The sequence below is a fragment of the Vombatus ursinus genome, unplaced genomic scaffold, assembly GCF_900497805.2.
Source record: "Vombatus ursinus unplaced genomic scaffold, bare-nosed wombat genome assembly UNPS02014798.1, whole genome shotgun sequence".
NCBI lineage: Eukaryota > Metazoa > Chordata > Mammalia > Diprotodontia > Vombatidae > Vombatus > Vombatus ursinus.
Genome location: NW_020954576.1, coordinates 82373535 through 82398452, shown reverse-complemented (window position 1 = coordinate 82398452; position 24918 = coordinate 82373535). Strand labels below are relative to the sequence as shown.

At 40.2% G+C, this 24918-nt stretch overlaps 1 protein-coding gene across 2 annotated transcripts in view; it reads right to left on the bottom strand.

The window, feature by feature from the left end:
* LOC114050186 (calpain-8-like) overlaps positions 1-24918 on the bottom strand; it is a 118982-nt gene that overhangs the window by 89473 nt on the left and 4591 nt on the right. For both annotated transcript variants that reach the window (XM_027871814.1, XM_027871813.1), the window contains exon 2: positions 19175-19244. In XM_027871814.1, the coding sequence (XP_027727615.1) occupies positions 19175-19244 (70 nt within the window). The remainder of the gene's footprint in view (positions 1-19174; positions 19245-24918) is intronic.

The window sequence follows — 24918 nt, the reverse complement described above, 5'->3', positions numbered from 1 at the left end:
TCATACTGCTTCTTCACAGTCTCATATCTTTCTCTGCCTTGCCTTGCCTTTCTCCCAATTAAACTATTAAGCTCCATGAGAACAGGGACTATGTTGCCTTTCACATCAGCAGCTAGTGAGATTCTCCGCCCTGAACTGCTGTTTAATGTCTGTTGAATGAATGAGTAACAATTCCAAGAGTCAAGAAGGCTTAAATACAAAACAGTCATGAAGTGCTCATTGAGAAGAGTGTGAGGAAATCAGGCTAAGAACCAGGGTTCAAGAGCACAAGCTAAACAAAGCAGAGAAAGAAGAAGCAGGAGTCACTGGCTCAGTTGCAAAGACAGGAATTTCAATTAAAAGCCAATAGCGGTACATGTAGGACCCATACTCTTCCTATGCTAAAATTCTACGATTTCTGTTCCAGATCTACAATCCTTCACGCTATGATAAACTTCATATTTACATCTAGAGTTAACCTGAATGGAGCTGCCCCCCACAATTTTCTCTGCTTTGTGCAAGTCTCTCATTGCAAACCCCACTAGCAATGTTTGGCCTTTTACCCACCAGAATCAGAAAGAATAGAACTCATCAGAAGATTTCTAGAGGCACAGTCCAGGGAACACCAGCTATTCTGGGCGGTCAGGTGGCTCTGACAGAAATGGTGTCCACCCGAGGCCAAGGGTGAACTTAAAGCCCAGACAAGAAAGGATCCACGTTCTTTAGGGACCGAGGGGAAAAAAGAGCCCAGCCTGATCCTTGGGGGTTGGATGGAGACTGGGGAAGGAATAAAGAAATGTAGATAGGGTGGATTAACTGGAAAGAACAGTGATGGGACACCACACATACACACACACACACACAGAGACACACACACGCACATGCACATGCACACATGTGTGCACACACTTTTAGTAAAGGCTAGAAAAAAGGCTTAATGATTAGAAAGGGAGGGGAAAAGGGGGCAACTCAGTCCTTATGCCAAAGAGAATGAGTCACATGAGGTTGTATTTTTGTGACTCTCCAATTACATATAATCTGTACTCCAAGATTGCATTGCATTTGTAGTTGTTTCTTATAACAGATTCTGAGTGTGTTTGTGTGTATGTGTGTGCCCTCCTGCTATGGACCTATTGGGTAGGGGTACCACCAGAGAAGAGAAAGTGAGGACAAACTAATAGCAATCTTTGAAAGAAAAATGTCTCCATAATCCTCTGGGTGGTAACAATAGAAATGGACCCAAGCCTATTGTTTGGGAATTACTCTGGTGGAGTAGCTGTGTTAAATTACAAGTTCATATATGTCAAAGCACCCCCTTTCTCCTACAAATCCTGATTTATTATAAGAATTAGTCAGATTCTATGGGAGGCAGTGTGGTACCAAGAGAAAAGTCCTAGCCTCCGAATTCAGTCACTTCATAACTGTGTGTCCTTGGGTAGGGTACATAACTTCACTGATCCTCATTTTTTTATCTATAAAATAAGCAAAATATTCCTCTCACTTAGATCTCATTCTATTAATAGGTAAATGCCTACCCAAAACATTATTTCATGGGAACGGGGAGTAGGAATGGGCAGTGTCCCAGCTATGCTCTACTCAACTCCCAACTCCACTCTCTGGACTTCTTTTCCTTCACCTCATTAACCGTTTTGCCTCCCGCCCCCCACACACACACTCCTTTCCATCTCTCTTTTATGTTATCTTTCCCCATTAGAAGGTAAGCTCCATGAGGGCAGGGACTGTCTGGGTTGCTTCTATGTTGTATCTCCTGAGATTAGCAAATAGTCAATACTTAATAAATGGTCTATCTGTCTATTCATCATCTCATACTAACCTCAGAGGGTTTATCAAAGTCTCTAAAGAGATAATGACCTGAGTTCAAATCTGGCCTCAGACACTTGACACTTACTAGCTGTGTGACCCTGGGCAAGTCACTTAACCCCAATTGCCTCACCAAAAAAAAAGCAAAAAAAAAAAAAAGAAAGAGAGAGAGATAATGGATATGACTTTGCCATATATGTGGCAATAAATGTGTAAAATACCCAAAAAAGTCTGTAGAGGAATTAGGAGGCAGACATCAAAAATAATTCCCTAATCTTCATTTATTTTTATTATGGTCAATCATAATGATGATAATGATGAAAACTGAGATTTCTATATAATACTCTGAGGTTTATATGTTACAAATAACATATAATATCTCATTTGAGTCTCACAATAGCTAGTACAGGTAGTACAGGTAAGAGATAAGAGAACTAAGGCTCAGAGTTTAAGTGGCTTACCACAATCAAATAATTAATAAGAATATGAGGCAAGATTTGAACTCCAATCTTTCTGATTACATGTTCAGTATGCTAACCACCACACCACAAAGACTCTTAACTGAAATTCTACAAGAAATATCGGCCTCAGAGTTGTTCATGGGCCTGAAATTTGTACGAAACTAAGGGGTTCACCAGAGCACACAAGATGAAGGCAGAGCTCTGACTTAATAAGTATCATAAAGAAGAAAGGGGAATAGATACCTCATAACTATTAAACAAACTTTGACTTGGTTGGTGAATGTAGTAGCTCATAAATTCCCTCTAGTTTTGTGGATCAACCTTCCTTATGACTGCCTCTGCTATGCTCTAGAAATCCTTCTTTTTCCTGCCTGAAACCCCCTTCCTTTCCTGGAATCTTAAGATACCTGTACCTTCCATGCTAGACACTCACAGCTTCCATTCTATCCCGTAAAATTCTAGCCCTCCTAATGAAACCCTTAGACTCTTTCTGAATTTCTGAGCTGTCTTGCTGCATGACATGACAAGAGACAAAGGAGTCCCACCTACTAAATTCAAGAGGAATGTTCAGAATGTCATGTAACAACCCCCTTGAGCGGTGGTCTCTCACAGGACCATCATGGACTCCCGACTCCTTTCATAGCCTGAAATCCATTCAATGTGAGGCTCTGGTAACATCCCTATCTATATCTCTTCCCTGTCATGCTTGGGAGAGATTTGCTTTTGCCCCAGGTTGTGGGTGGAAGTGCCCGATTTTCTGGAGGTGCCAGATGTTTCCATAATTTGGAAGAACAAGTACTGCCCTAACATCATTCACTTAATACTTCTGCCTCCCTGTCCATACACCCAAATGTGTGTCTCAAGTGAAGTCATACAATTTTCCCTGAGATAAGATGAAACACATCAATTAAAGACCTATCATTTTGCTTTACCAGCAGTCTATTTGTTGTCAAGGTCCCCTTCAAGTCCCCAAACAACTGCATCAGACTAGGACATCCAGGAGAAGAAAAAAATGGGCACTAACTCCATACTGCAGTAATTAATGGGGGGGGGGAAGAGATGAAAGAGAAGGAAATAAGTAAAAATTTATCAGTTCTACGTATGACCTTTTAGTCTTGCTCTAAGTGTGATTTGATGGACCCAGGCTAGTGACCAAGGGCATGATGAGTGATGAAAACAATCTCTTCACCACAGTCCTCTCAAAGTTTTGTTAAGTGGTATTCAAGATGACTGGCAGGAACCCAAGCTAGTAACCAGGCTAATAAAACAACAAAATAAATAACAAAAATAAAACAACAAAAAAGGTTAGATTAAAAGAGCTCAATCAGCAACAGAAAAAGATATCCTAAAAACAGACCAAAAGAACCCCACCCAGTGGCTTCTCTGGCTAACTGGGTATCACTGGCTAGGGTTTGAAATCACAAAAGAGCAGAAGTACCTACCAAGGCTATGATCTAACAGAGATGAGACTCCAGAAGCTGTAGCAGACACGCCAGCTGGTGTTGGTAGAAGAGGGCAGCAGGGAGCAACATAATTGTAGCTATTACAGAGCACAGGAAAACAACACTGCAGTGAAACTAGATCAGCAAAAGACCCTGAGATCAGTAGAGAAAACTGCTCACAGACCAATGACATCAGCAGAGGTCATTAGCAGCTCTTCAGTGAAGCAAACAAGGACAAAGGAATCAGAGAAAGGTTCCATTATGAATGCTGTCACAGACACATGAGATGGCCTGGCTATTCATGATCCTCAGCCATGCATATGCCCCCTTCATGTGAATTTTCTCTTTAACTGATGCTAACCTATAGAGGAGTGTACCCCTAGATGTATGAGAGGAATCCTTTGTCAGACATTTTGCTCTTCTGTTTGATTAAATGTCTTTTGCTTTCATCTAGCATGTTCTCTGGTTGCCTGGTAAAAAGAAATACATTAGTAGGGACTCAAGAAGTACATTTTTGAGTCGATACGGACCTACAACATTCCTCTAATGTGGTGGCTTCAAGGGAGACTCTCCCTGCCACCTGTGCTATATCATGTACTTGTCGATAAATATCGCCTCCCCTGCAGGGCTTTCTGTGGGTACTATCTCTTAATCAAGTAGTACAGAAAGGAGAGAAAAATGAAATGGTTAAAAGAAAGAAAAAGCCTTTAAAATGATATTTGTTAAATAGTAAATTTTAAAGTTTTTAAAATCTTAATTTAGGTCAGTTTTAAACTGGAGGACAAACCACATTCTGTTTCATTGATGGGACTGGCTAAAAGCTAACAAAACATTTAACTAAGATTAGTCCCTGTCTCACCCTAATTCAACAAATGCCACATGGTGCCACGTCATTCTTCTAGCAAGCAAACTACTTGTCAGGTACACAATCTCTGCTTGGAATCTCTCTATTACTCACCCATTGTTTGGAGCCAGCAGTTGCTCCAATTTGACACACAATGTGGGGACTTGGTTTGGGGTTTCACTCCCTGTTCACTATTAGGCTTATTAATTGATTTGCATTAGGAATTGTTCCCACTGAGGCATACTTCTTTCTCAATGAGGTCCAATCCATTCAGCCAGCCATGGAGTCTTTGCATTAAGAATCTGACTTTTTTTTTTAAGAATGATTGATTCATAGTACAATTCTACCCAATTCATATATAAATCATCCCAGCATTACCTGAGCTAACTCCAACCACCCCTTCCACTGGGTGAATTGGAAACCCCAATCTATCATCAACCAACTCCCTTCATTTCTGGATCTCTTCCAATCACATGCTTTCAATCTTTTGGAACTCACAGAAGCTGACCTCCAGAATATGCCACAAGTGAAAACGAATGACTCCTGCCATCACTCAGCAATCCGTCCTCTGGGATTTACACCATCCATCTATCCCACTCTGACTAGGTCCCGAGTTTGCCATCAGATTTGCAAAGCACTTCACATACATTACCTCATTTGAGCTTCACAACAACCCTATCAGATAGGAAATAGAGGTTCAGAGAGGTTAAATGATTGCCCAGAATCACACAGCTGCCACTGTGCCCTTAAGTTCACTAGTACTTACATCTTCCCTGTCTCTTCTCCCTCCAAACACCTGGGCATTGACATTTGACCTGCTAATGCACCTAATGACCTCTTGGCCTTGACATCCACCCTACTACTGAATCCTTTGGATCTCTGGGCCCTTCTATCACCCCTAAAGCCAAACCCTTCACTCCCTGATAGCAGAGACTGTCTCACTTTTCTATTTGTATTCCTTAGTTCAAAACTTGGCAAATATACATATATCTTCTAGTATTTAAAAACTGTTATATGGGAGAGGGGTTCAACTTGTTCTGCTTGGCCCTAGAGGACAGAATTGGGGTCAGTGCTCAGAAGATGCAAAAAGAACAAACTTCCTAACAATTAGAGCTACCCCAAAGCACAATGGGTTGGCCAACTTAGAAAAGAAATGTTATCTTGAAGTCCTCACCATGATGACTGTCATTCTCCTGATGCTCTCCAGCTTACCAATATGCTCCCTAAAATATAGCACCAAAAACTAAATACAAATACTCTGAGCATTATCTAGGGTAGAGTATAGTGGGACCAGCACCTCCTTCGTCCTGGACATCATGCCATCTGTTAACTTTTGGACTGCCATATCATGCTGTTGACTCATACTGAGCTTACAAGTTATTCAGACTTTCAGATCTTTTTCAGATGGGTTGCTGTGTAGACATGCCTCCTCCAATCTGGTACCTATGAACTTAATTATTTTAGCCTATATAAAAGATTTTATATTTATCTCCCCACTCATATAAATTTAATTTTAAGAGACAATGTAGTATATTTGATGAAGGGCTGTCCTTGGAACAAAAAAGCCCTGGGTTCAAGTCCTGTTTCTAACACATACTTGTCATGTGATCATGAGAAAGCCACAACTTCCCATGAAACTCTCTAAGACTATGAGTTTCAGATCTTCATTAATGGAAGGATTTTCCATACTGGGAGTTCCCAACACTGATAACTACATAGAACTACACCTCTGGTTTCTCCCTCCCCAATTTTTTTTCATCTTACTAGATTTAACTCAGTATTCTAACATGTCAAAATATTTTTGAATCTCATTGAAAGGGAGTGGAAACAGCATTGAATCTAGAGCCAGAAGACCTGGGATCAGATTCTGCCTCTGACAATTTACTCCTTATGTGACCTTAGGCAAATCATTTGACCTCTCTGGGCCTCAGTTTCCCCAAGTTTAGAATGACAGGCTGGACTGGTGATTCTTTAAGATCCCTTCCAGCTCTAAATTGTTGATCCCATAATGTTATGAATCTCACCCTATTATTCAATATGATAAATTATCTATCCTTTCAAACCTGAGGTCACCTGCAAATCTGAGAAGCATCTAGTTATTCCTCGATACAAGTTATTGATCATAGGAACAAGCCAGGACACCTGGAGGCACTCCAAGCCCAAGACCCCCTTCCAAATTAACACAAAGAACCATTAGTGGCTACTCTTGGTGTAGTTTCTTTGTGTACCTTCCAAACAGTTCCAAATATGGCTACCTGAACAATCATCTAGCCCACATCTTTTTCAAAATAATAAAATAAGAAATCATCAAATGCTTCACTAAAATCTGTTTAAACCACATCCATGGTGTTCTCTAATCTGTCCTGCCAAGAACCCTGATAAACAAAAGTAAGGGTAGTCATTTGGGGGGTAGGTGAGGTGGCACAATGGATAAGGTGCTAGGCCAGGAATCAGGAAGATCTAAGTTCAAATCTAGCCTCTGACACTACTTGTGTGAGCTTAGGCAAGTCATTTAACCTGTATGCCTCACTTTCCTCAAATGTAAAAAGGAGATAATAGCACCTATCTCCCAGGGTTGTTGTGAGGATCATATAAGATGAATTAGTAAAGCACTTAGCACAGTGCCTGGCACATATTGTTAACACATGTTGTTGTTGGTGGTGTTTGTTGTTGTACCATCCCTAAGTTCCTCCTTCATCCTAATTCTCTAAGGAACTTCTCCATTCTGAAGCTGCACTGTCCCCAGCTCTGAGGGCTTGAGACATCCATTGATTACCATTACTTTTTAAAATCTATCCTGGAATCTCTATCCATTCTACTCAAAACTTAGTCTTCTCTTAGACATGGGTTTGCTTCCTAGTGTTTTTGGTTTGTTTTTGTTTTTATTCCCAGAGTTTACTTTTTCCCAGTATTTTGCCAGGACTCAAAGCCAAACCCACTAGCCTAGAGTTTTTAAATTCCATTCTCTTTTCTTTTAATGAAAGTTGGGACATTTGCCATATTTCCATCCTGAAGTACCTTTCCAGCTCTTCACTATCTTTCAAAAATCACTGGCACAGGCTCAGCAATCGCATCTGTCAGCTCTTTCAATGCCTTAGGATATCATTCATCTGGACCTGGTAACTTAAACTCATCAAAGGCAGCCAGATGTCCTCCTACTATCTCCCTACTAATCTTGGATATGAACTCCCGATTAGTCATTTCCATTCTATCTCATCCAGTCCAAAGATCATTCTTCTTGGCATCCAGCAGTTAGCACAGTGCTTGGCACAGAGTGTTTAATAAATGTTGACTTGACACATATACACACACAAAATTTAAAAAAAAAGGAAGCAAAAGTTAAACTGTTCTGCCCTAGCGTTGTCTTTGCTTACTATCACTCCATGAAGCCTAGTAGTGGTCCTTTTTCTTCCTTGATTCTCTTTTCCTCAGTATAGCTTTTAAAACAACAACCCTAACAACCTTTGTTTATTGTCCTTAACTTTCCCCTCCGGGCTCAGCTCATTTGAACTTTAACCACCCCCAACACTATTCTTACAGAATGGTGCCAAGTTTTTATATCCATTCTCCATGACCTACCCTTGCTTCTATCTTCTGTATACAACTTTTTTTAAAAACCTAAGTTGATTTAAAAGACTTAAGAACTTTGATCAATGCCAAGATCAACCATGATTCCAAAGAACTGATGGTGAAGCATGCAGCCCACCTCCTGAGAGAAAGTTGATGGACTCAAGGTGCAGAATGAAACACACATTTTTGGACATGACCAACTTGGGAATTTGTTTTGGTTAATTGTTACAAAGGTTTTGTTTTTTTCTCTTTTCCAGTGGGGGGGGGGCGGTGCACAGAATTGAGAGGGAGAAGGGAGATAGGGATAAAGCTACCAAAAGTAAATTTTAAAAAATAAGAAAAGTGGGGCATTGAGGCATTTTTTAACTGCACAAAAGAGAACAGAAAGAATCAAATGCTCGGAAAGAAAGGCAAACTATATGTGAGATCCACAGTTTCTTCTTTTTCTGTTTTACTGTGTATGTGGAAGTACTCATTTTAAGAATTAAAAAAAAAAATAAAAAGAAAAAAAACTTTAATTTGGTTGATACATGTATCCATATTGACCTTTTTAGACAATTCCCTACTCCCTTCACCCCTTCCTAGGTATTGTTTCTCTTTGTCCCTATACAATTTCATTTTCACGAGCTTCCAATCCTTTCTGGCTTGACTTTTCTTGAAGAATTTTAGCCCATGGAGTCCTACTTACTCCTTCTTTGTAGACTTTGGAATCTACTCTCCCAAATCTTGGGTGCCACAATAATTCAAATAAAACACTATAAGACAGCCCCACTGATTAAATGTAGTGATTAATCTCAATTCTGAAAAATAGACATTGAAGGACAACTCCCTCCTCCCAGCAGACAGATGTGGGTCTACAAATAAAAAATGTAGTTTACACTGTCAGTAGCAGTCTCTGTGTCAATCCATCCCAGCAACAGTCTCCTCTTTGTTGGTGAGAAGCAGATCTGAAACAATAAATTTCCTCTCATTAGATCCTCCCCACAGGTGGTATTTTCAAGACCATTGCCAGTCAAAGGCAAAGAGTTTCAAAAGAGTAAGATTGAATTAGGAAGTGAAGAGCTGGTTAAGAAGATGGTATCCAAGAACTGGATTTGGATTTCTTGGGCACACCTTAAACTGGAGGAATAAATATCATGGACTAAATTATCATGGAGTTAAGTCAAGAAATGTTTATTAGGTGTCCTGCTTTGGGCAGAGGGAGAGATCCAGAAGATGCCCAGGCAATTGAAGTCCCTCCCTCCTGGCAATATCACACCTCTGTCTAGGCTTACGATCTGTTTCCAAACTCCTCATCTATTTCCTCTTTCTGTCCAGATGGTCTGTAGCACACACTGTGGTGGTAATATCTTTGCTGATTTCATCCAAATGCTCTCCACCATGCTTCTCTCCTCTGGCACCTGGAGTGTTTCACATGAGTGTATTTTCTTAATAAGCAATGCTTTTCCATACACATATATGTGCACTCCACTGCCCCCACTACAGGTGTATTTTTACCTATTGTGTTACTTTCAAACCAAATATATGTTTCCAGATGGATAGACCAGTCCTGGGTCTCATCTAAGTCTCAGTCATAACAACAAAGTAGAAATAGCCTCCTTGGATTAGTATCTCTAGTTCCCTTGCACAATATCCATATTTTCTGTACCTGTACATAGACATCAGAGGCCATGGGTTCTTATTGCTGGTTTCTTTCTTGGCTTTTGTCTCTTACATTTCTGGCCAACACTATTTCTATTCTTCCTACATTACAGCTGCTATCTATGGTCTCTTCCTTTTCAGTTTAAAGCTCTTCTGATTTGGTTTGTAAGATGCCAATTGGATAAGCTTTTACCAACCGTTATTAGGCATACTCCAAATCTGGCTAGGGGCCTATGGGATTCCTCCAGTTTAAGCTGTGTCCAAGAAATCCAAATCCATTTCTTAGATACCATCTTCTTAACCAGCTGTTCACTTCCCAATTCAACCTTACTCTTCTGAAATCGTTTGCCTTTGACTGGCAATGGTCACAAAAATATCACCTGTACCCCTAAAGCACTTAGCATAGTACCCGGCACATAGTAGGCTTGTTTCCTTCCTTCCTTCCTAAAGTCTTCAGTTCTTACCCAACACTTCATAGTCTTTGCCAGTATATTCTCGGTTTCCTCTGTCAGTGCCCAAGTGAATCACCAGTGGTTGATAGTAGTCACCTGGATTTGGCATCTCCTAAAAGTTCTCTCTCACATTCTGGATACAAGCTGTGTCCAAGTTTGGGGACAGAGGGATTGAGGGGTCAGGGAAAGGATACACCAGATCTGTCTATCCTCACTAATAGCTTGACTAATGAAATAATAATAATAATGATAATAATAATAATAACTAGCCCTTGTATAGTGCTTTCAAGTTTGCAAAACACTTTTCATATTATATTATTTTGTCCACACAACAGCCCTGAGAGGTAGGTGCTATTACTGCTTACAGATGAGGAAACTGTGGCAGACAGATATTAAGTTACCCAGCACCACATAGTAAGCATTTGAGAAAGAATCTGAACTCAAGATTTGCTGACTACTGGTCCCTAATTCTATCCACTGTGTCACTGAGCTTCCTCAGTGACCTTTAAAAGAACATTAATACCCACCATTATTTATCTCTTCTACCTCTAACCCTTATAGGATGGGTCTCTTACTGTCCCTGGGTTCCTCCCTCATCCTTATTCCCTAGGGAACTTCTCTTACCAGATGGCTCCCGTGGATAATTGGCTGGAAGACAACCTGTTATTTCCTCCTTAGAAACCCTAGTTCTCTCCCCTTCAATAATAATTGCATTATCTATTACTTAGTTGAAAGTGTTCAATGCCTTTCTTCTTCCCTTCCTTAATTCTGCATCATGTTCTTCTACCCTCCAATCCCCCGACCCTGCCACATAAGTCAAGATCCTTCTTTGCCTCTCCAGGGACATTTTCTTTTTTGTTTTCACACTGAAGAGCTCTTGTTTTATTCTGTTATTTATTTGTTTGTTTGTTTTTAAAGAACGCTTCCTTCTACCTGGCAACATGGAGACTGAAGAAGAGTCTTTCTCATATCTCTTTCTTTTCTCTTCTAAGAAGAGCATCAGCCTGCACTTTGAGCTTAGACAACAGTTATTTGGCCACAGCACAGTTTGTATTCCCACTCTATGTGGAGCACCGCAAAATTCTCCCCGCTGTCTATAAGGGCTGTCAGTGAGCACCTCAACTTTTGATTATTCCTGCTATTAGCATCCCAGAGAACACATCACGTCTCTGCTCAAAAACTCTTCAGAGGCTTCCTAGTGTCTTTAGCATAAAATTCTAACTAGAACAGCATTCAAAGTACTCCACAATTTGGCTCCAACATGTCTTTCCAGTCTTATTTTTCCTATGACCCTCCTTTGCACACTCGACAATCCTACCAAGCCAGACTACTAACTACTCCCTGTATGGACTTGTCATCTCCCACCCTTGTGCATTCAGAACAGCTGTTCCCCGTGCCCAGAATACAATTTTTCTTCAGTTCCACTTTTCACAATCCTTCTCTTCCCTCAAAGGTCAGCTTAGACATCCCTTCCTCTGTGGTGCTTTCCTTTATTTTCTGCCTCTCCTGATCACTCTCTTGCCCCCATGGTTCCCCACCTTGTTTAATAGTTATCTGTGTATACATTGTATAGTAACAGAACATAAGGTCCTTGTGGAAATAGACTTCTGTTCTTTTCCTTGTATTCCTAGTACCTAGCTCAGTGCCTTGTACATAAAAGGAAGAATTTTGTTTCTGTTTAATTTAATTTTAATTTTTAATTTACTTTTTGGATGTAAACACCAAAAGAGTAGATTTCCAGCCACATAACAGAACCCAAAAAGAGGATCATACTTAAAACTGAATCTCCATTTCATACCACTTACTATAAATGATTGTTGACCAACCATTCTGGAGAGCAATTTGGAACTATGCCCAAAGGGCTATAAAACTGTGTATACCCTTTGATCCAGCAATACCACTGCAAGGTCTATATCCCAAAGACATCAAAAAAGAAAGGGAAAGGACTTATTTGTACAAAAATATTTATAGCAGCTCTTTTTGTGGTGGTTAAGAATTGGAAATCAAAGAGATGCCCATGAATTGGGGAATGGTTAAACAAGCTATGGCATATGATTGTGATGGAATATTATTGTGCTATTAACAAATGACAACCAAGATGATTTAAGAAAAACCTGGAAAGACTTACATGAATTGATGCATAGTGAAATGAACAGAACCAGGAGGACATTGTACACAACAGCAATACTGTACAATGAAGAACTGTGAATGACTTAGCTATTCTCATCAATACAATGATCCAAGACAATCCCAAAGGACTAATGATGAAGCATACTATCTGCCTCCAGAGAAAGAACTGATATTGTCCGAATACAAACTGGAGCATGCTATTTTTCACTTTCTTTCATTTTTTTTATTCTAGTCTTCTTATACAAAATGACTAATATGGAAACATTTTACATAACTGCACATGTATAACCTATATCTAATTGCTTACCATCTCAGGGAGGGAGGAGAGGAAGGAAAGATGGAGGGAGGGATAGAATTTGGAACTCAAAACTTTAAAAAAAATGTTTAAATTTTTAACATGTAACTGGGGGAAATAAAATATTATATATTAAATTATATATTAAAAATAAATAAATGATTGTTGAATTGACTCCATAACCAAGCCCATATTGAAAGACTTTCCAGTTGGGTAGAACCAAGGGTAAATGTTAAACAATTCGCTTTCAGGAAAAATAAAATTTACTCCTCAGGCTCTTAATTGTAGACTTTGCTGATTTCTGAGATAAACATGCTCATACTAAAGATTTAACAATTAGCTACGGAGAGTTCATCAGAGCTGACTCCAGCCCACTCTTGGGTAGAACTTCTCAGAATTTTCACCCCACTAGCAGAGCTTTGAAGAACTTTCAGTCACACCTCTATTCCAGGATTAACTATACAAGTAGGACTTTAGTGAAGGAGGGTAGAATACTTAGTATATAACCTTGATCATCAATGAGTTTTACTTCTGATCTGAGACCAAGTATAGTGTAGTGGAAACACTACTGGATCTGAAACCAGAGGACCTGGATTTTTACCCTGGTTGTGCCACTGTCTTGCTGTTAAACTTCAGGTCAGGCACTTGACCTAGGCCTCTGTCTATAAATGAGATGCAGTACGCTTCTCTGTATGGGTTGTACTAATGTACATAAAATGAGAGGTTGAACTATGATCTCATGAATGATGTTTGTGTATATTTTTTTCTCGTAAAGGGGAACTAAAAAAAAAAACTAAAACTGGAACTATACAACTACAAAGCACTTTAATGCAGTGACTCATTTGATCCTTAAAACAGCTTTATAAGGTAGGTGATACAAGTATTATTATCCCCATTTTTACAAACAAGGAAACTAAGAGTTGTTGTTGTTCGGTCTTGTCCAACTTTTGGTGACGACATTTGGGGTTTTCTTGGCAGACACCAAAGTGGTTTGCCATTTCCTTCTCCAGTTTATTTTACAGATAAGGAAACTGAGGCTAACAGGGTTAAGTGATTTGTCCAGGGTCACACAGCTAATAAGTATCTGAGGTCAGATTTGAACTCAGGAAGATGAGTCTTCCTGACTCCAGTCCTGGCACTCTATCCACTGTGCCACCTAGCTGCCCCAACTGAGAGTAAGGGAGGTTAAAGGATTTGCCCAAGATCACTGAACCAATAAGTGGTAGGTCCAGAAACCAACTTCAAGGCCAGAACACTTCTGTGACATCTCATCCAACTATTCACCCCAAGCATCCTGCCATCTGCCCTGCCTCTGCCCTCTTCTCCCTACCTCAAATGGCATCCTCCATGCCAGACCTCCAGGGATTAGGCCTCCTCCAATTTCTGAGCTGTCCTGATTGGTGCATGAATGAGGGCAAATTCACCTGATTCATTATACCTAGTCCCAGACCATGCTTCTTAAGCCCATCCAGCCCTCTACCTCCACCATCTAGTTATTTGCCTGTATGACCCCACCTAATCCCCTGCTTTTCATCTTTTGATCTGAGAACAGTAATGATATCAATATTACCACTGCTTCTAGAAAAGGCATAACAGCAGACTCAAACCTTTGGAGAATTCCCAGTCTCTACTTCCCTAAAGGGGTTGTCTCCCTCAATTAGAATGTAAGTTCCTTGAAGGGAGGAGCTTTCTCCCTTTCTATTTGTATCCACAACACCTAGTACAGTGCCTAGCACATAGTAGGTACTTAATAGAATAAATTTTTTTTATTCATTCATTTACTATATTGCTTCTCAGTGAATATCTTTGCTATGGTGATTGAAACTCCTTTTAAAAATACCTTCTGCTATAAAAATGGGCATAGCCTTTGACCCAGCAATAGCACTTCTAGGTCTATATCCCAAGGAGACCATAAAAATGGGAAAAAGACCCACATGTACAAAAATATTTATAGCAGCTCTTTTTGTGGTGGCAAAGAACTGGAAACTGAGAGGATGCCCATCAATTGAGGAATGACTGAACAAATTGTGGTATATGAATGTAATGGAATACTATTGTGCTACAAGAAATGATGAGCAGGCAGACTTCAGAAAAACCTGGAAAGACTTGTATGGACTTATGCTGAGTGAAGCGAGCAGAACCAGGAGAACATTGTACACAGTAACAGCCACATTGTATGATGACTGACTTTGATAGACTTAGCTCTTCTCATCAATGCAAGGATCTAAGACATCTCCAAAAGTCTCATGATAGAAAATGCTATCCATATCCAGAGAAAGAGCTGTGGAGTTTGAATGCAGATTGAAGCATACTATTTCTTCTGTTTTGTTTTGTTTATTCTTTCTTGTGGTTCTTCCTATTGGTTCTTATTCTTCCTTACAACATGACTAATGTGAAAATATTTTTTAAAAATGCCTTCTTCTCTGATTTGATGGGTAAATAAGCGAATATGTGAATGATCTGTGATTTTTCTCAATGTGGAAAGCTATCAGTATGGGAACTCCTTTCATTAATTAACCCCTCTACAACTTAGCCAAGTTTCAGAACTTGGGAATAGCTAAGTGACGCAATGAATAGTGCACCAGGCCTGGAGTCAAGAAGACTCATCTTTTGAGTTCAAATCTGGCCACAGCCATTTACTAGTTAGGTGACCCTGGGCAAGTCACTCAACCCTATTTGCCTCAGTTTCCTCATCTATAAAATGAACTGGAGAAGAAAATGGCAAACCACCCTAGTATCTTTGCCAAGAAAGCCCCAAATGGGGGTCACAGAGTCAGACATGACTGAACAGCAACAAAAGTTTTAGAAAGTTGCTTGAAGCAAGGTTACCTAAGGTCACATAGCTAGTAAGTGTCAGACAGGATTTGAACCCAAGTCTTCCTGGCCATCCTGCCACTCTCTTGGTTTGATAAGAATACATTAAAGAAGGGGCAGCTAGGTGGCGCAGTGGATAGATCACCAGCCCTAAAGTCAGGAGGACCTGAGTTCAAATCCCACATCAGACTAAACACTTGTCACTTACTAGCTGTGTGACCCTGGGCAAGTCACTTAACCCCAATTTCCTAAAAAAAAAAAAAGAATATATTAAAGGGGAAAATCAACAAAGTTGATCAATTAGAAAGCACTTATTAATCACTGTCCACATAATAATAGTCAGTACATTTAGAAAGCACTTTACAAACATTATTTAATTTACACTCACAAGCCAAACCTAGGAAATAGATGTTATTATTATCCTACATAGAATCTACAAACAGAAAGCTATGCAAGTGCTCTTCAGAATTTTACAGACAAGGGTTAATTTCTTTGGCACGTATGCTAAAAAGTTAATTGTTTTCCAGGTAAAGTGAGTAAATATTACACATTCCTCCAAATCAACCAAAGGAGCCAAGCCCTGCCACCCCTCTGATAGCATCAGTTACAGGCTTACAATAGAATAGGTGTGTCTATCAAGTGATAGTGAAGGATATCAAGTGAAGGTGGCCTGATTTGTCTGATATCACAGAATCCTTCTCATTGCTGAAAAACTCCATATGTGGCAGGCTTGCTTGTCATTCTCATTAAGAAGAAACCGGAGGCGTCTTTTTCTTAAGCTATTCTTTGATTTTCAGAGTAATAAAGATCTCAAACAAAGCTGGAAAGAGAGCAGAGGAGATACAAGGGGAAATGGAAACTTTTCTAAAAAAAAAAATGTTTTTAATTTCTTTTTTTCTGTGGTCAGATTTTTTTCACTGCTTTTCTTTGAATTGGCTTCATTTTGTCTGTTGCTTCTCTGATTCCCCGACATTTGGCTTCACTGTCACTGAACATGGGTCCAGAGGCACAACAGAATCTGTTCACTGAAGTACAAATGTTGTCCCACTTCAGACAGCAGTTCCAGTCTTCGAGGCCATGTTAAGAGCAGGCCTTGCATAATCAGAATGACTAAGTCTGTTATCAGGGAGGAGAGTGTATATACATCCTGACAAGTGAGAATAAAACTCATGAAAAATGAATTTTTCCTTAAATGACACAGGATCTTATCTGCAGTGAATATGAAAAGGTGAGAAGCAGCCAAGATCCTGGGCCTCCAAAAGGCTGCTCAGTTGGAATGATGACCACTCCTAGAATCCTATCTTGCTGTCCCTCATTTTTCACGGCAGGAAGCCTGGTATACTAAGTTTGAGTCCTTCCTTCACTGCTTGCTACCAGTGTAGCTTTAAGCAATTCCTTAACCTCTCTGAGCTCAAGTTTCATCATCAAATAATCAGAAAAAAGAACAGCTAGCATTAGCTAGATGTTCCGGTGGATGGAACACCAGGCCTGAAGTCAGGAAGACTCATTTTCCTGAATTCAAATCTGGCCTCAGACACTTACTCTACCTGTATGACCCTGGGCAAGTCACTTAACCCTCTTTGCCTCAGTTTCTCCTTCTGTAAAATGAACTAGAAAAGGAAATGGCAAAACACTCTAGTATCTTTACAAAAAAAAAAATGGGGTCATGAAGAATCAGACACGACTGAAACAACTCAACAACAGCATTTATATAATGCTTTAAGGATTGCAAAGCATTTCACATGTTATCTCATTTGATCTTTATAACAACCTAGTTTGATAAGCACTGTTTTAATTCTCATTTTACAGATAAGAAAGCTGAAGATGAGAAAGGTTAAGTGATTTGCCCAGCATCACCCAGCTAGCAAGTGTCTGAGGCAGCATTTGAACTCAAATCTTCCTGACTCCAACTCCAGAACTCTATTCACTGTGCTACCTAGATAGATCAGCTGTAAAATTCGAGTAATAGTGTCTGTCACTCTGCCATCATCCACACAGAGTTCTTTTTTTCTTTAATTTTTTTTTTTTAGGCAATTGGGGTTAAGTGACTTGCCCAGGATCACAAACTAGTAAGTGTCTGTGCCTGAGGCCACATTTGAACGCAGGTCCTCCTGACTCCAGGGCCAGTGCTCTATCCACTATGCCACCTAGCTGCCCCACACAGAGTTCTTTAGAATAATCGATGAGATCACGTACACAAAAGACTACACGAAGCTCAAAATAAATGTAAAGTGTTACTAGAAAGAAGCCCACTGTATTTTATGTAAGTCAAAAAGGAAGCTCCATGAGGGCAGGGTCTGTGTGGCATCAATTCAATTCAACAAACATTCACTAAATACTTTTTACATGGAAGGAACTTTTGTAGGATCTAAAGGCACAAAGGTGAAAAAGGACAAAGAAGCTCCCTGCCCTCAAGGAGCTGGAGGATGTCCTGGAGGCAGCTGAAGAGGTGGCAGGAAAGACACAGACATGGAACATATCCACAAATAGGTGTCGTGTGGAAGGGGCAAAGGAGAGATCCAGACAAACTATTCTAGGAAAATCTGAGGGAAAAGATACTTTCCACTGGGCAATAAGGAAGTCAGAAGCCTGCTTCTTCCATGAAGAAACAGAACCTTAACCGAGCCGTGAAGAAAGAGCCATAGCGTATTTCAAGAAGTGGAGATGGAGAGGAAGTGTGCTTCAGGCACAGGGGACCGAGAACCTGTGTTAAGGTACGAAACTGGGACAGCACGGAATGAGCATGAGGGACAACAAGTGATTGTGTTCAGCTTCAAGGCAGAGTGAATGAGTGACAAGGAGTATTGGTGGAAAAAAAAAAGTAGGGATTGGACCTTGACTCTGGAGGACATCAAAAAAATGCATCACATTTCCAGCAGTAATGATGATTTGGATGAAGGAATCCTGGATATTTGAGGGATTTCTTTTACTCTTCCTTGTTAGCCAAAAAAGGAGATATTAATGTTCTGAAGAAAAAGCACTCAGTGTAGTGCTGAACACACAGAAAATCATGTAATCATAGATGAATTAATTGCTTGCAAATATTTGCAAAGCTCTTAACAAATATCTTGTTTGATCCTCACAACAATCCTGGGAGAGAGGTGCTATTATTATTCCCATTTTACAGATGAGAAAGCTGAGGCAAACAGAGGTTAAGTGATTTGCTCAGGGTCACTCAGCTAATAAGCTTCTGCAGTAGGATTTGAACTCAGGTCTTTCTGACTCTAAATTCAGAGTTCTATCCCCCATGACTACCTATCTCCTTATCTGGAGCTAAAAGGGACCTAAGAGTTTACTCTATCCAAGTAACTCATTTTATAGATGAAGAAACTGAGGCCTAGAGGCTAAGAGACTCGACCAAAGGTCACATGGCTAATAAGCAGCAGAGCCAGAATTCAAACTCAGGTCCTTCAACTTCAATGTTGAGTCTTTTTTCCACGGTACCATCACCCTGCCATGAAAATCTTAATAAATATTTGTTAAATAAAAGGGAAAGAACACAAAGTTTAAGATAATTTCAGAGTCCTGGATTCACCCCCAAGAAAGTAGTCATAAGAGCATGGATGAATACATGCCTATTCGTGTTTTTTGTTTTCCCAGAAGGTCATACTGCCTTCTCAGATGCTGTTCGTTATTATATAGGTAGAAATGCAACTTTACTAAAGACAAACAAAACTTTCACCCTTAATAAGCCCCACCCCCCTACACACACACCCATTACTCACCAAGGGCACCCTGACAAACATCTGTTCGAGTAGCTCCACCAACAATAAACTGAGGGTCAGGACACAGCTCCTGAAAGGAATTTGGTACCAAAAAAAAAAAGTCATCACAACATTTCCAGTTTGGTTTGGATGGAAGACATCTAAAGGATTTTTTTCTTGCTTTTTGTTACGCCAAAGTAGACATATTAATGTGCTGAAGAAAAATCTCATACATCATGGAAACACCCCAATTATCCAGATAGAAGATAAAAATATTACTTAGCACCTAGTAAAGAGCTGGGCTCCCTGTGGATGCTCATTAAATGCTTAATGATTATGATAATGCTTCTCATTATGCTGATGGAAAAACTTGGAAAGCCAGGAAGTACCACATCAAGAATCAACTAAAAAGTCAGTGAAAGAAGATGACTCAACCCTTGAGTCTTCTAACTTCTAACCTGATGCTCCCTCACTAACCTCCCCACACACACCCCACTGGCAACTAAGTTGTCTCTGTATTTCATAGCTTCATAGAAATGTTGTTCAGAAAATGTCTGAATAAATGAACGTTATTTGTTAATTCAGTCATTTACTGAACATCTACTTGTATTTAGCATTATATGAAATGCTATGGAGGAAGTCTGAACACAAAAGAAACAGAAGAAACAGTCTTTACAGTCAAGGAGTTTACAATGTAGTTGAAGGAAAGAACTATAACTAGGATGAGTCAACAAGAGCTTTGCTCCAGGGTGCTGAATTTAGAGGGTGTCAAACTTAAAGGTTAAAAACTAGTAGAATGTAAGCTTCTAGAGTGCAGGAACTGTCTTACCTTTGTGTTTATGTCCCAGAGCTTAATACAAGTGCCAGGCTCATAGCTTGTACTTAATGAAATCTTTGTTGATTAACAGCACTTAAAGGTCTTTAGCAGGTAGAAATAACAGACTTTAGCCTTAATTAGCAATAATATTTAGTTAATATAGGAAGTTACAAAAGGTGAGCTTGATAGGGCTCCTCCTGTGCTCTAGGGTGAGTCTTTCCTAGGGTCTCCATCTCTACCCCACAGAGATTCCCACCTTCTCTCCCCACCTACCCTATATGATCCTATGTTTTATGCTGCTTAAAAGAGTACTTACATAGCACTTTAAGGTTTATAACACCCATTACAAATATTATTTCATTTGATCATCACAACCACCCAGTGAGGTAGGTGCTATTATTAATCCCATTTTACAGATAAGGAAACTGAGGCAAACAGAGGTTAAATGACTTACCCAAGGTCACATAGCTAGTGAGTGTCTGAGGCTACATTTAAACTCAGGTTTTCATGACTCCAAGTAGTAGTAATACAAGTAGTTTTACTAGTAGCTAACATTTATAAGGCACTTACTACTGTATACTTTCTAAATGTTATCTCATTTGATTCTCACAACCACCTAGTGAGATAGGGGCTGTTATTTTTCCCATTTTACAGATGAGGAAACTGAGGCAGATAGAAGTTAAGTGACTTGCCCAGACACAGCTAGTAAGTGTCTGAAGCTTGGTCTGAACTCAAGTTTTCATGACTCCAGGCCTGGTGCTCTATCCACTGCACCATTGAGCTGGTTGCACTAGGTTTGGTTTATGGCATTTGACCTGAATGCAAAAATTCCTTGTCATGGTTCTATTTGTAAAAAAGAAAAGTACCTTATAATGAGGTAGATAAAATACACAAGGGGGTGGCACAGAAGAGTGATAGGACCGGAAGCTGAACTCCAACTCTGGTACTTTCCTACTCTCTGTGTCTTTGAGAAAGTCACTTAAACTCTCCAGGCCTCAGTTTCCTCATATACAACATGAGGGAGCTTGAGCAGATAACCTCCAAGTTTCCTTCCAGCTCCAGGTCTATGGTACCATGATAAATGACTTCTATTAAAAGGTTACAGACAGAAAAACCTAGGAGAGCAAAGTTAACATCCATCAGGCAAAAGGTAACAAGGCCCACTCTGAAATATCTGAAAGAGAAGTGTTAATACAAAGGGTAAGCCCAATCAGCCAGTGTGCTCAGGAAAAAGTCCCTGGGAACAGGGGGAAACCCCCCTTGCTTTTGATCAGGGGTATCCTGGAATGTGTTACATCAAGAAATAGCTTTTCTACTTTTCTCCAAAGGAATGAAAGACAGGGAGATGAAAGCAGATGGGAAAACGGGGGGGGGGGGGGTGGAGCTGAGGGCAGACACAAAAGAAAGGATGGCCACCAGGACTCTGGATAGGAAGAGAGAGTTTGATGTGGAGAAGGAGCAGCCAGTTCAGTAAACTAAGGATAGCAACCACAGGATGTGAGAAGGTCTTTGTGAGAAGACTGTAGGGGAAAGGTAGATTCTGGAGCCATTTTGGAAAAGTTACCATGAAGCAAGCAGCTACACGTATTTCAAGACTTGGAAACTCTAAGGGTAATGATAACTGTATTATCGCTTCTAAGTGACATAGTTAGATGGGTTATCTCCTTCCTCTATACTACCATGACACTATCCATAAAGAAGGTAATTGGTAAGTTTGGAGAATTTCCAGAGGAGGGCAACCAAAATGGTGAAGGACCCTGAGTCCTTTTCACATAAGGATTAATTGAAGGAATTTGGGGTGTTTAGCCTAGAGAAGATTGAGGGAGGAAATGATAGCTGCTGTCAAATATTTGAAATCACTGAAGATGACTAAGTAAAATTCAGTCCTTGCCCTCAAGGAGTTTACAATCTAGAGGGAGATGGGGTGGGGAAGGATGGGATGCACAATGGGCAGATCCTCACAGGTTGACATCAATCTTCTAAACAATCCTCTTTGAATATGTTTTTTAAACCAGCTACAATACAAATAGAAAATCATTTATTGAAAAGAAGTCAAACCCAGTACCATGAGAGATTCAAGGAAGAAAAGTTCACTTCTAGCTAGGGAGATAAGGAAAGGTCACTTGAAATATGTGGCATCTGATCCAAAAATGAAGAAAGGTGTCAATAAGCTGAGATGGGAGAAGACAGAGGACCTTTTCTAGGGATGGAGGCAATGAGGCCAGGAACAGTGAACTCCTCCTGAGAGACAGTTTGGCAGTGTGGTGGGTGGAGAGAGACCTGGTCTCCGAGTCAGGTTCCAAACCTGCCTCCAACACATATTGGCTTTGTGGTGCTGAAGAAACATCACGTAACCTCACAGGGGGAACAGTTTCGCTGGGATATGGATTGGGCTAAGAAGAGAACCATGAGATATGGCTGGAAAGACAGTTAGGAGCCAGATTATGAAGGCTATCTCATGGATTATTATACAGATGGCTTGTCAGCACTTAGGAAAAGAAGTGATCACTTGGTTGACTGAGTAGTCCTATAACATGAACTTCATTTCCTTCTTAATTAAATAGCATTCCTATATTAGTAGATTTTGGATGGTTATGGACACAGTCAGAGTTTCTTGATTTCAGCAAGACATTTGATACAGTTTCATGACATCCTTCTGAAAAAAAGATAAACAAATATGACCTGGATGGTTAAATAACTAAGTGACCTTGTACAATCTTTAAAGAGGATTGTTTAGAAGATTATACAGTCTCCAGTGGTATACCTCTGGGCTCTCTTCTAGTCAACATTTTTTATCAAAGCATTTATAAAGGCAAAAAATCATGCTTATAATGTTTGTGGATGACACGCAACTGGGAAAACAGACAAGTAATGTGACAGATGAAAGAATTAAACTTCTAAATTATCTCAACAGGCCAGCATCTCAGTCTGAAACCAAAAGAATGAAATTCAGTAATGAAGTATAAAAACCTACAGAATGGCATACTTGGGCTCAGAATCTAAAAGATTTGAATTCAAGGCTCACCTATATACTGGTTATAGGATGCTTTCATCCCTGAGTGTCGCAGGAAGTGCTAAGACTGTAAGTTTTAGGGGAAGTGTCAATCTGCATCAGAAGAGGGAATATTTGCCAGGAGTTCTCTATGTAATAATATCTAGCATTTGTACAGAGAATTAAGACTCACAAAGAGCTTTACAAATATTCTCCCATTTTATCCTCATAACAACCCTGGGGGGATAGCTGCTGTTATGATCCCCATTTTACAGATAAGAAAACTGAGACAGAGGTTAAGTGATTCTATCAGGTCATACAGCTAGTAGGTATCTGAAGCCAGATTTGAATTCAGTTCTTCCTGGCTCTGGGTCCAGAACTTCATCCACTGTGCCTCCAGCTACATGGATAAAATCAGAAGTCTGGGTAAATTTAAAAAAAAATGTAAAGACTTGCTTATAAGGACTGTTTCTGCTTTTCTATTTGTATCCCCAGTACTTAGCACATGATTTTCATATTGTAACTGTTGTGGTGTTGTTCAGTTGTTTCAGTTGTGTTCAACTTTTTGTTGAACCCCACTTGGAGCTTTCTTGGCAAAGATACTGGAATGGTTTGCCATTTCCTTTTCCAGATACTTTTACAGATGAGGAAACTGAGGCTAGCAGGGTTAAGTGATTTGTCCAGGGTCACACAGCTAGTAAGTATCTGAGGCCAGATTTGAATTCAAGAAGATTAATCTTTCTGACTCCAAGCTAAGCACTATCCGCTATACCACCTAGCTACTCACATTGTAAGCCCTTAGTATATGCCTTTTCAAAAAAAGTTATTATATAAACACAGGATTGGAGAACCCAGGCTTGGCAGCAGTCCATGTGAAAAAGACTAAGGTGTTTTCATTGACCACAAGCTCCACATGAGTCAGTAACATGGTGTGGTTGATAACAAAGATAACGCCACCATACTGAGATAGGACTTGTAATACTAGCTCCTTAGCTGACCCACTCCCAGCGTCAATATTAGCAAATACTAAGCTATTACTCAGTTTATTCTGTTTATCCACTTGTTCTTTCCAACACATGCCAAAGAGGAATACAAAAGGTAGCCAAGGTATCATAAGAAAAGTATTAGATTTGGAGTCAGAACACCTGGGCCCTAATGCCAGCTCTGTCGCTAATTTTCTGTCACTTTGGGCAAGTCATTTCTCATTAGGCTTAGTTCTCCCATCTGTAAAATGTGGGCATCTGGACCAAATGATCTCCAAGAATCCTTCCATCTTGAAAAGCCTGGGATTCTGCACATGCTTCTTCCCATTGCCACCACACACACACACACACACACACACACACACACACACACACACACACACACACACGCCTAGGCTACATTTAACAGCCCAGGATACTTTGGGTTCAGAGGAAAGCCAAGGAGATAGGGAGGCAGAGAACTATTTCTCCCTTTCTTTCCTTCTAACTTCCCAAGCCCAGCCCTACCCCACCCCCAGCTCTTCTGACTCCAATAGACAGGCCCAATGATCTCCATTATTCTGCGGACATGTCCTCCCTCCTGTCTCTCCGCATCTCTCCTTGAAATCAATAGGATGTCTAATCACCAAAAAATGGACTTTGGCTTTAGAGTTGAGCCCCATTGATTGGGCCTGAGCAGACATCTGCTCATGCCGTGCATAACTCAGACACCATAAGCATTAGGCTGTGTGCTAATTTTGCAGAGTTTTCAGAAAGGCGGGTGAATAAAAGATTTGGGGAAAGGGTTCAGCAAATACTCCTCCGTTTCTTAATGGGCCTGTGGTATCCCTGGGTCAGGATATTTTTTTCTTCTACACAACCACAACCAGTGGAAATAGGGGACACAGATGAGTCAGTCTTCCCTTCAAGGGTGCAGCATGTATACCCAAAAAGAGTGCTGGCAGAGAGACAGAGAGAGAGAGAGAGAGAGAGA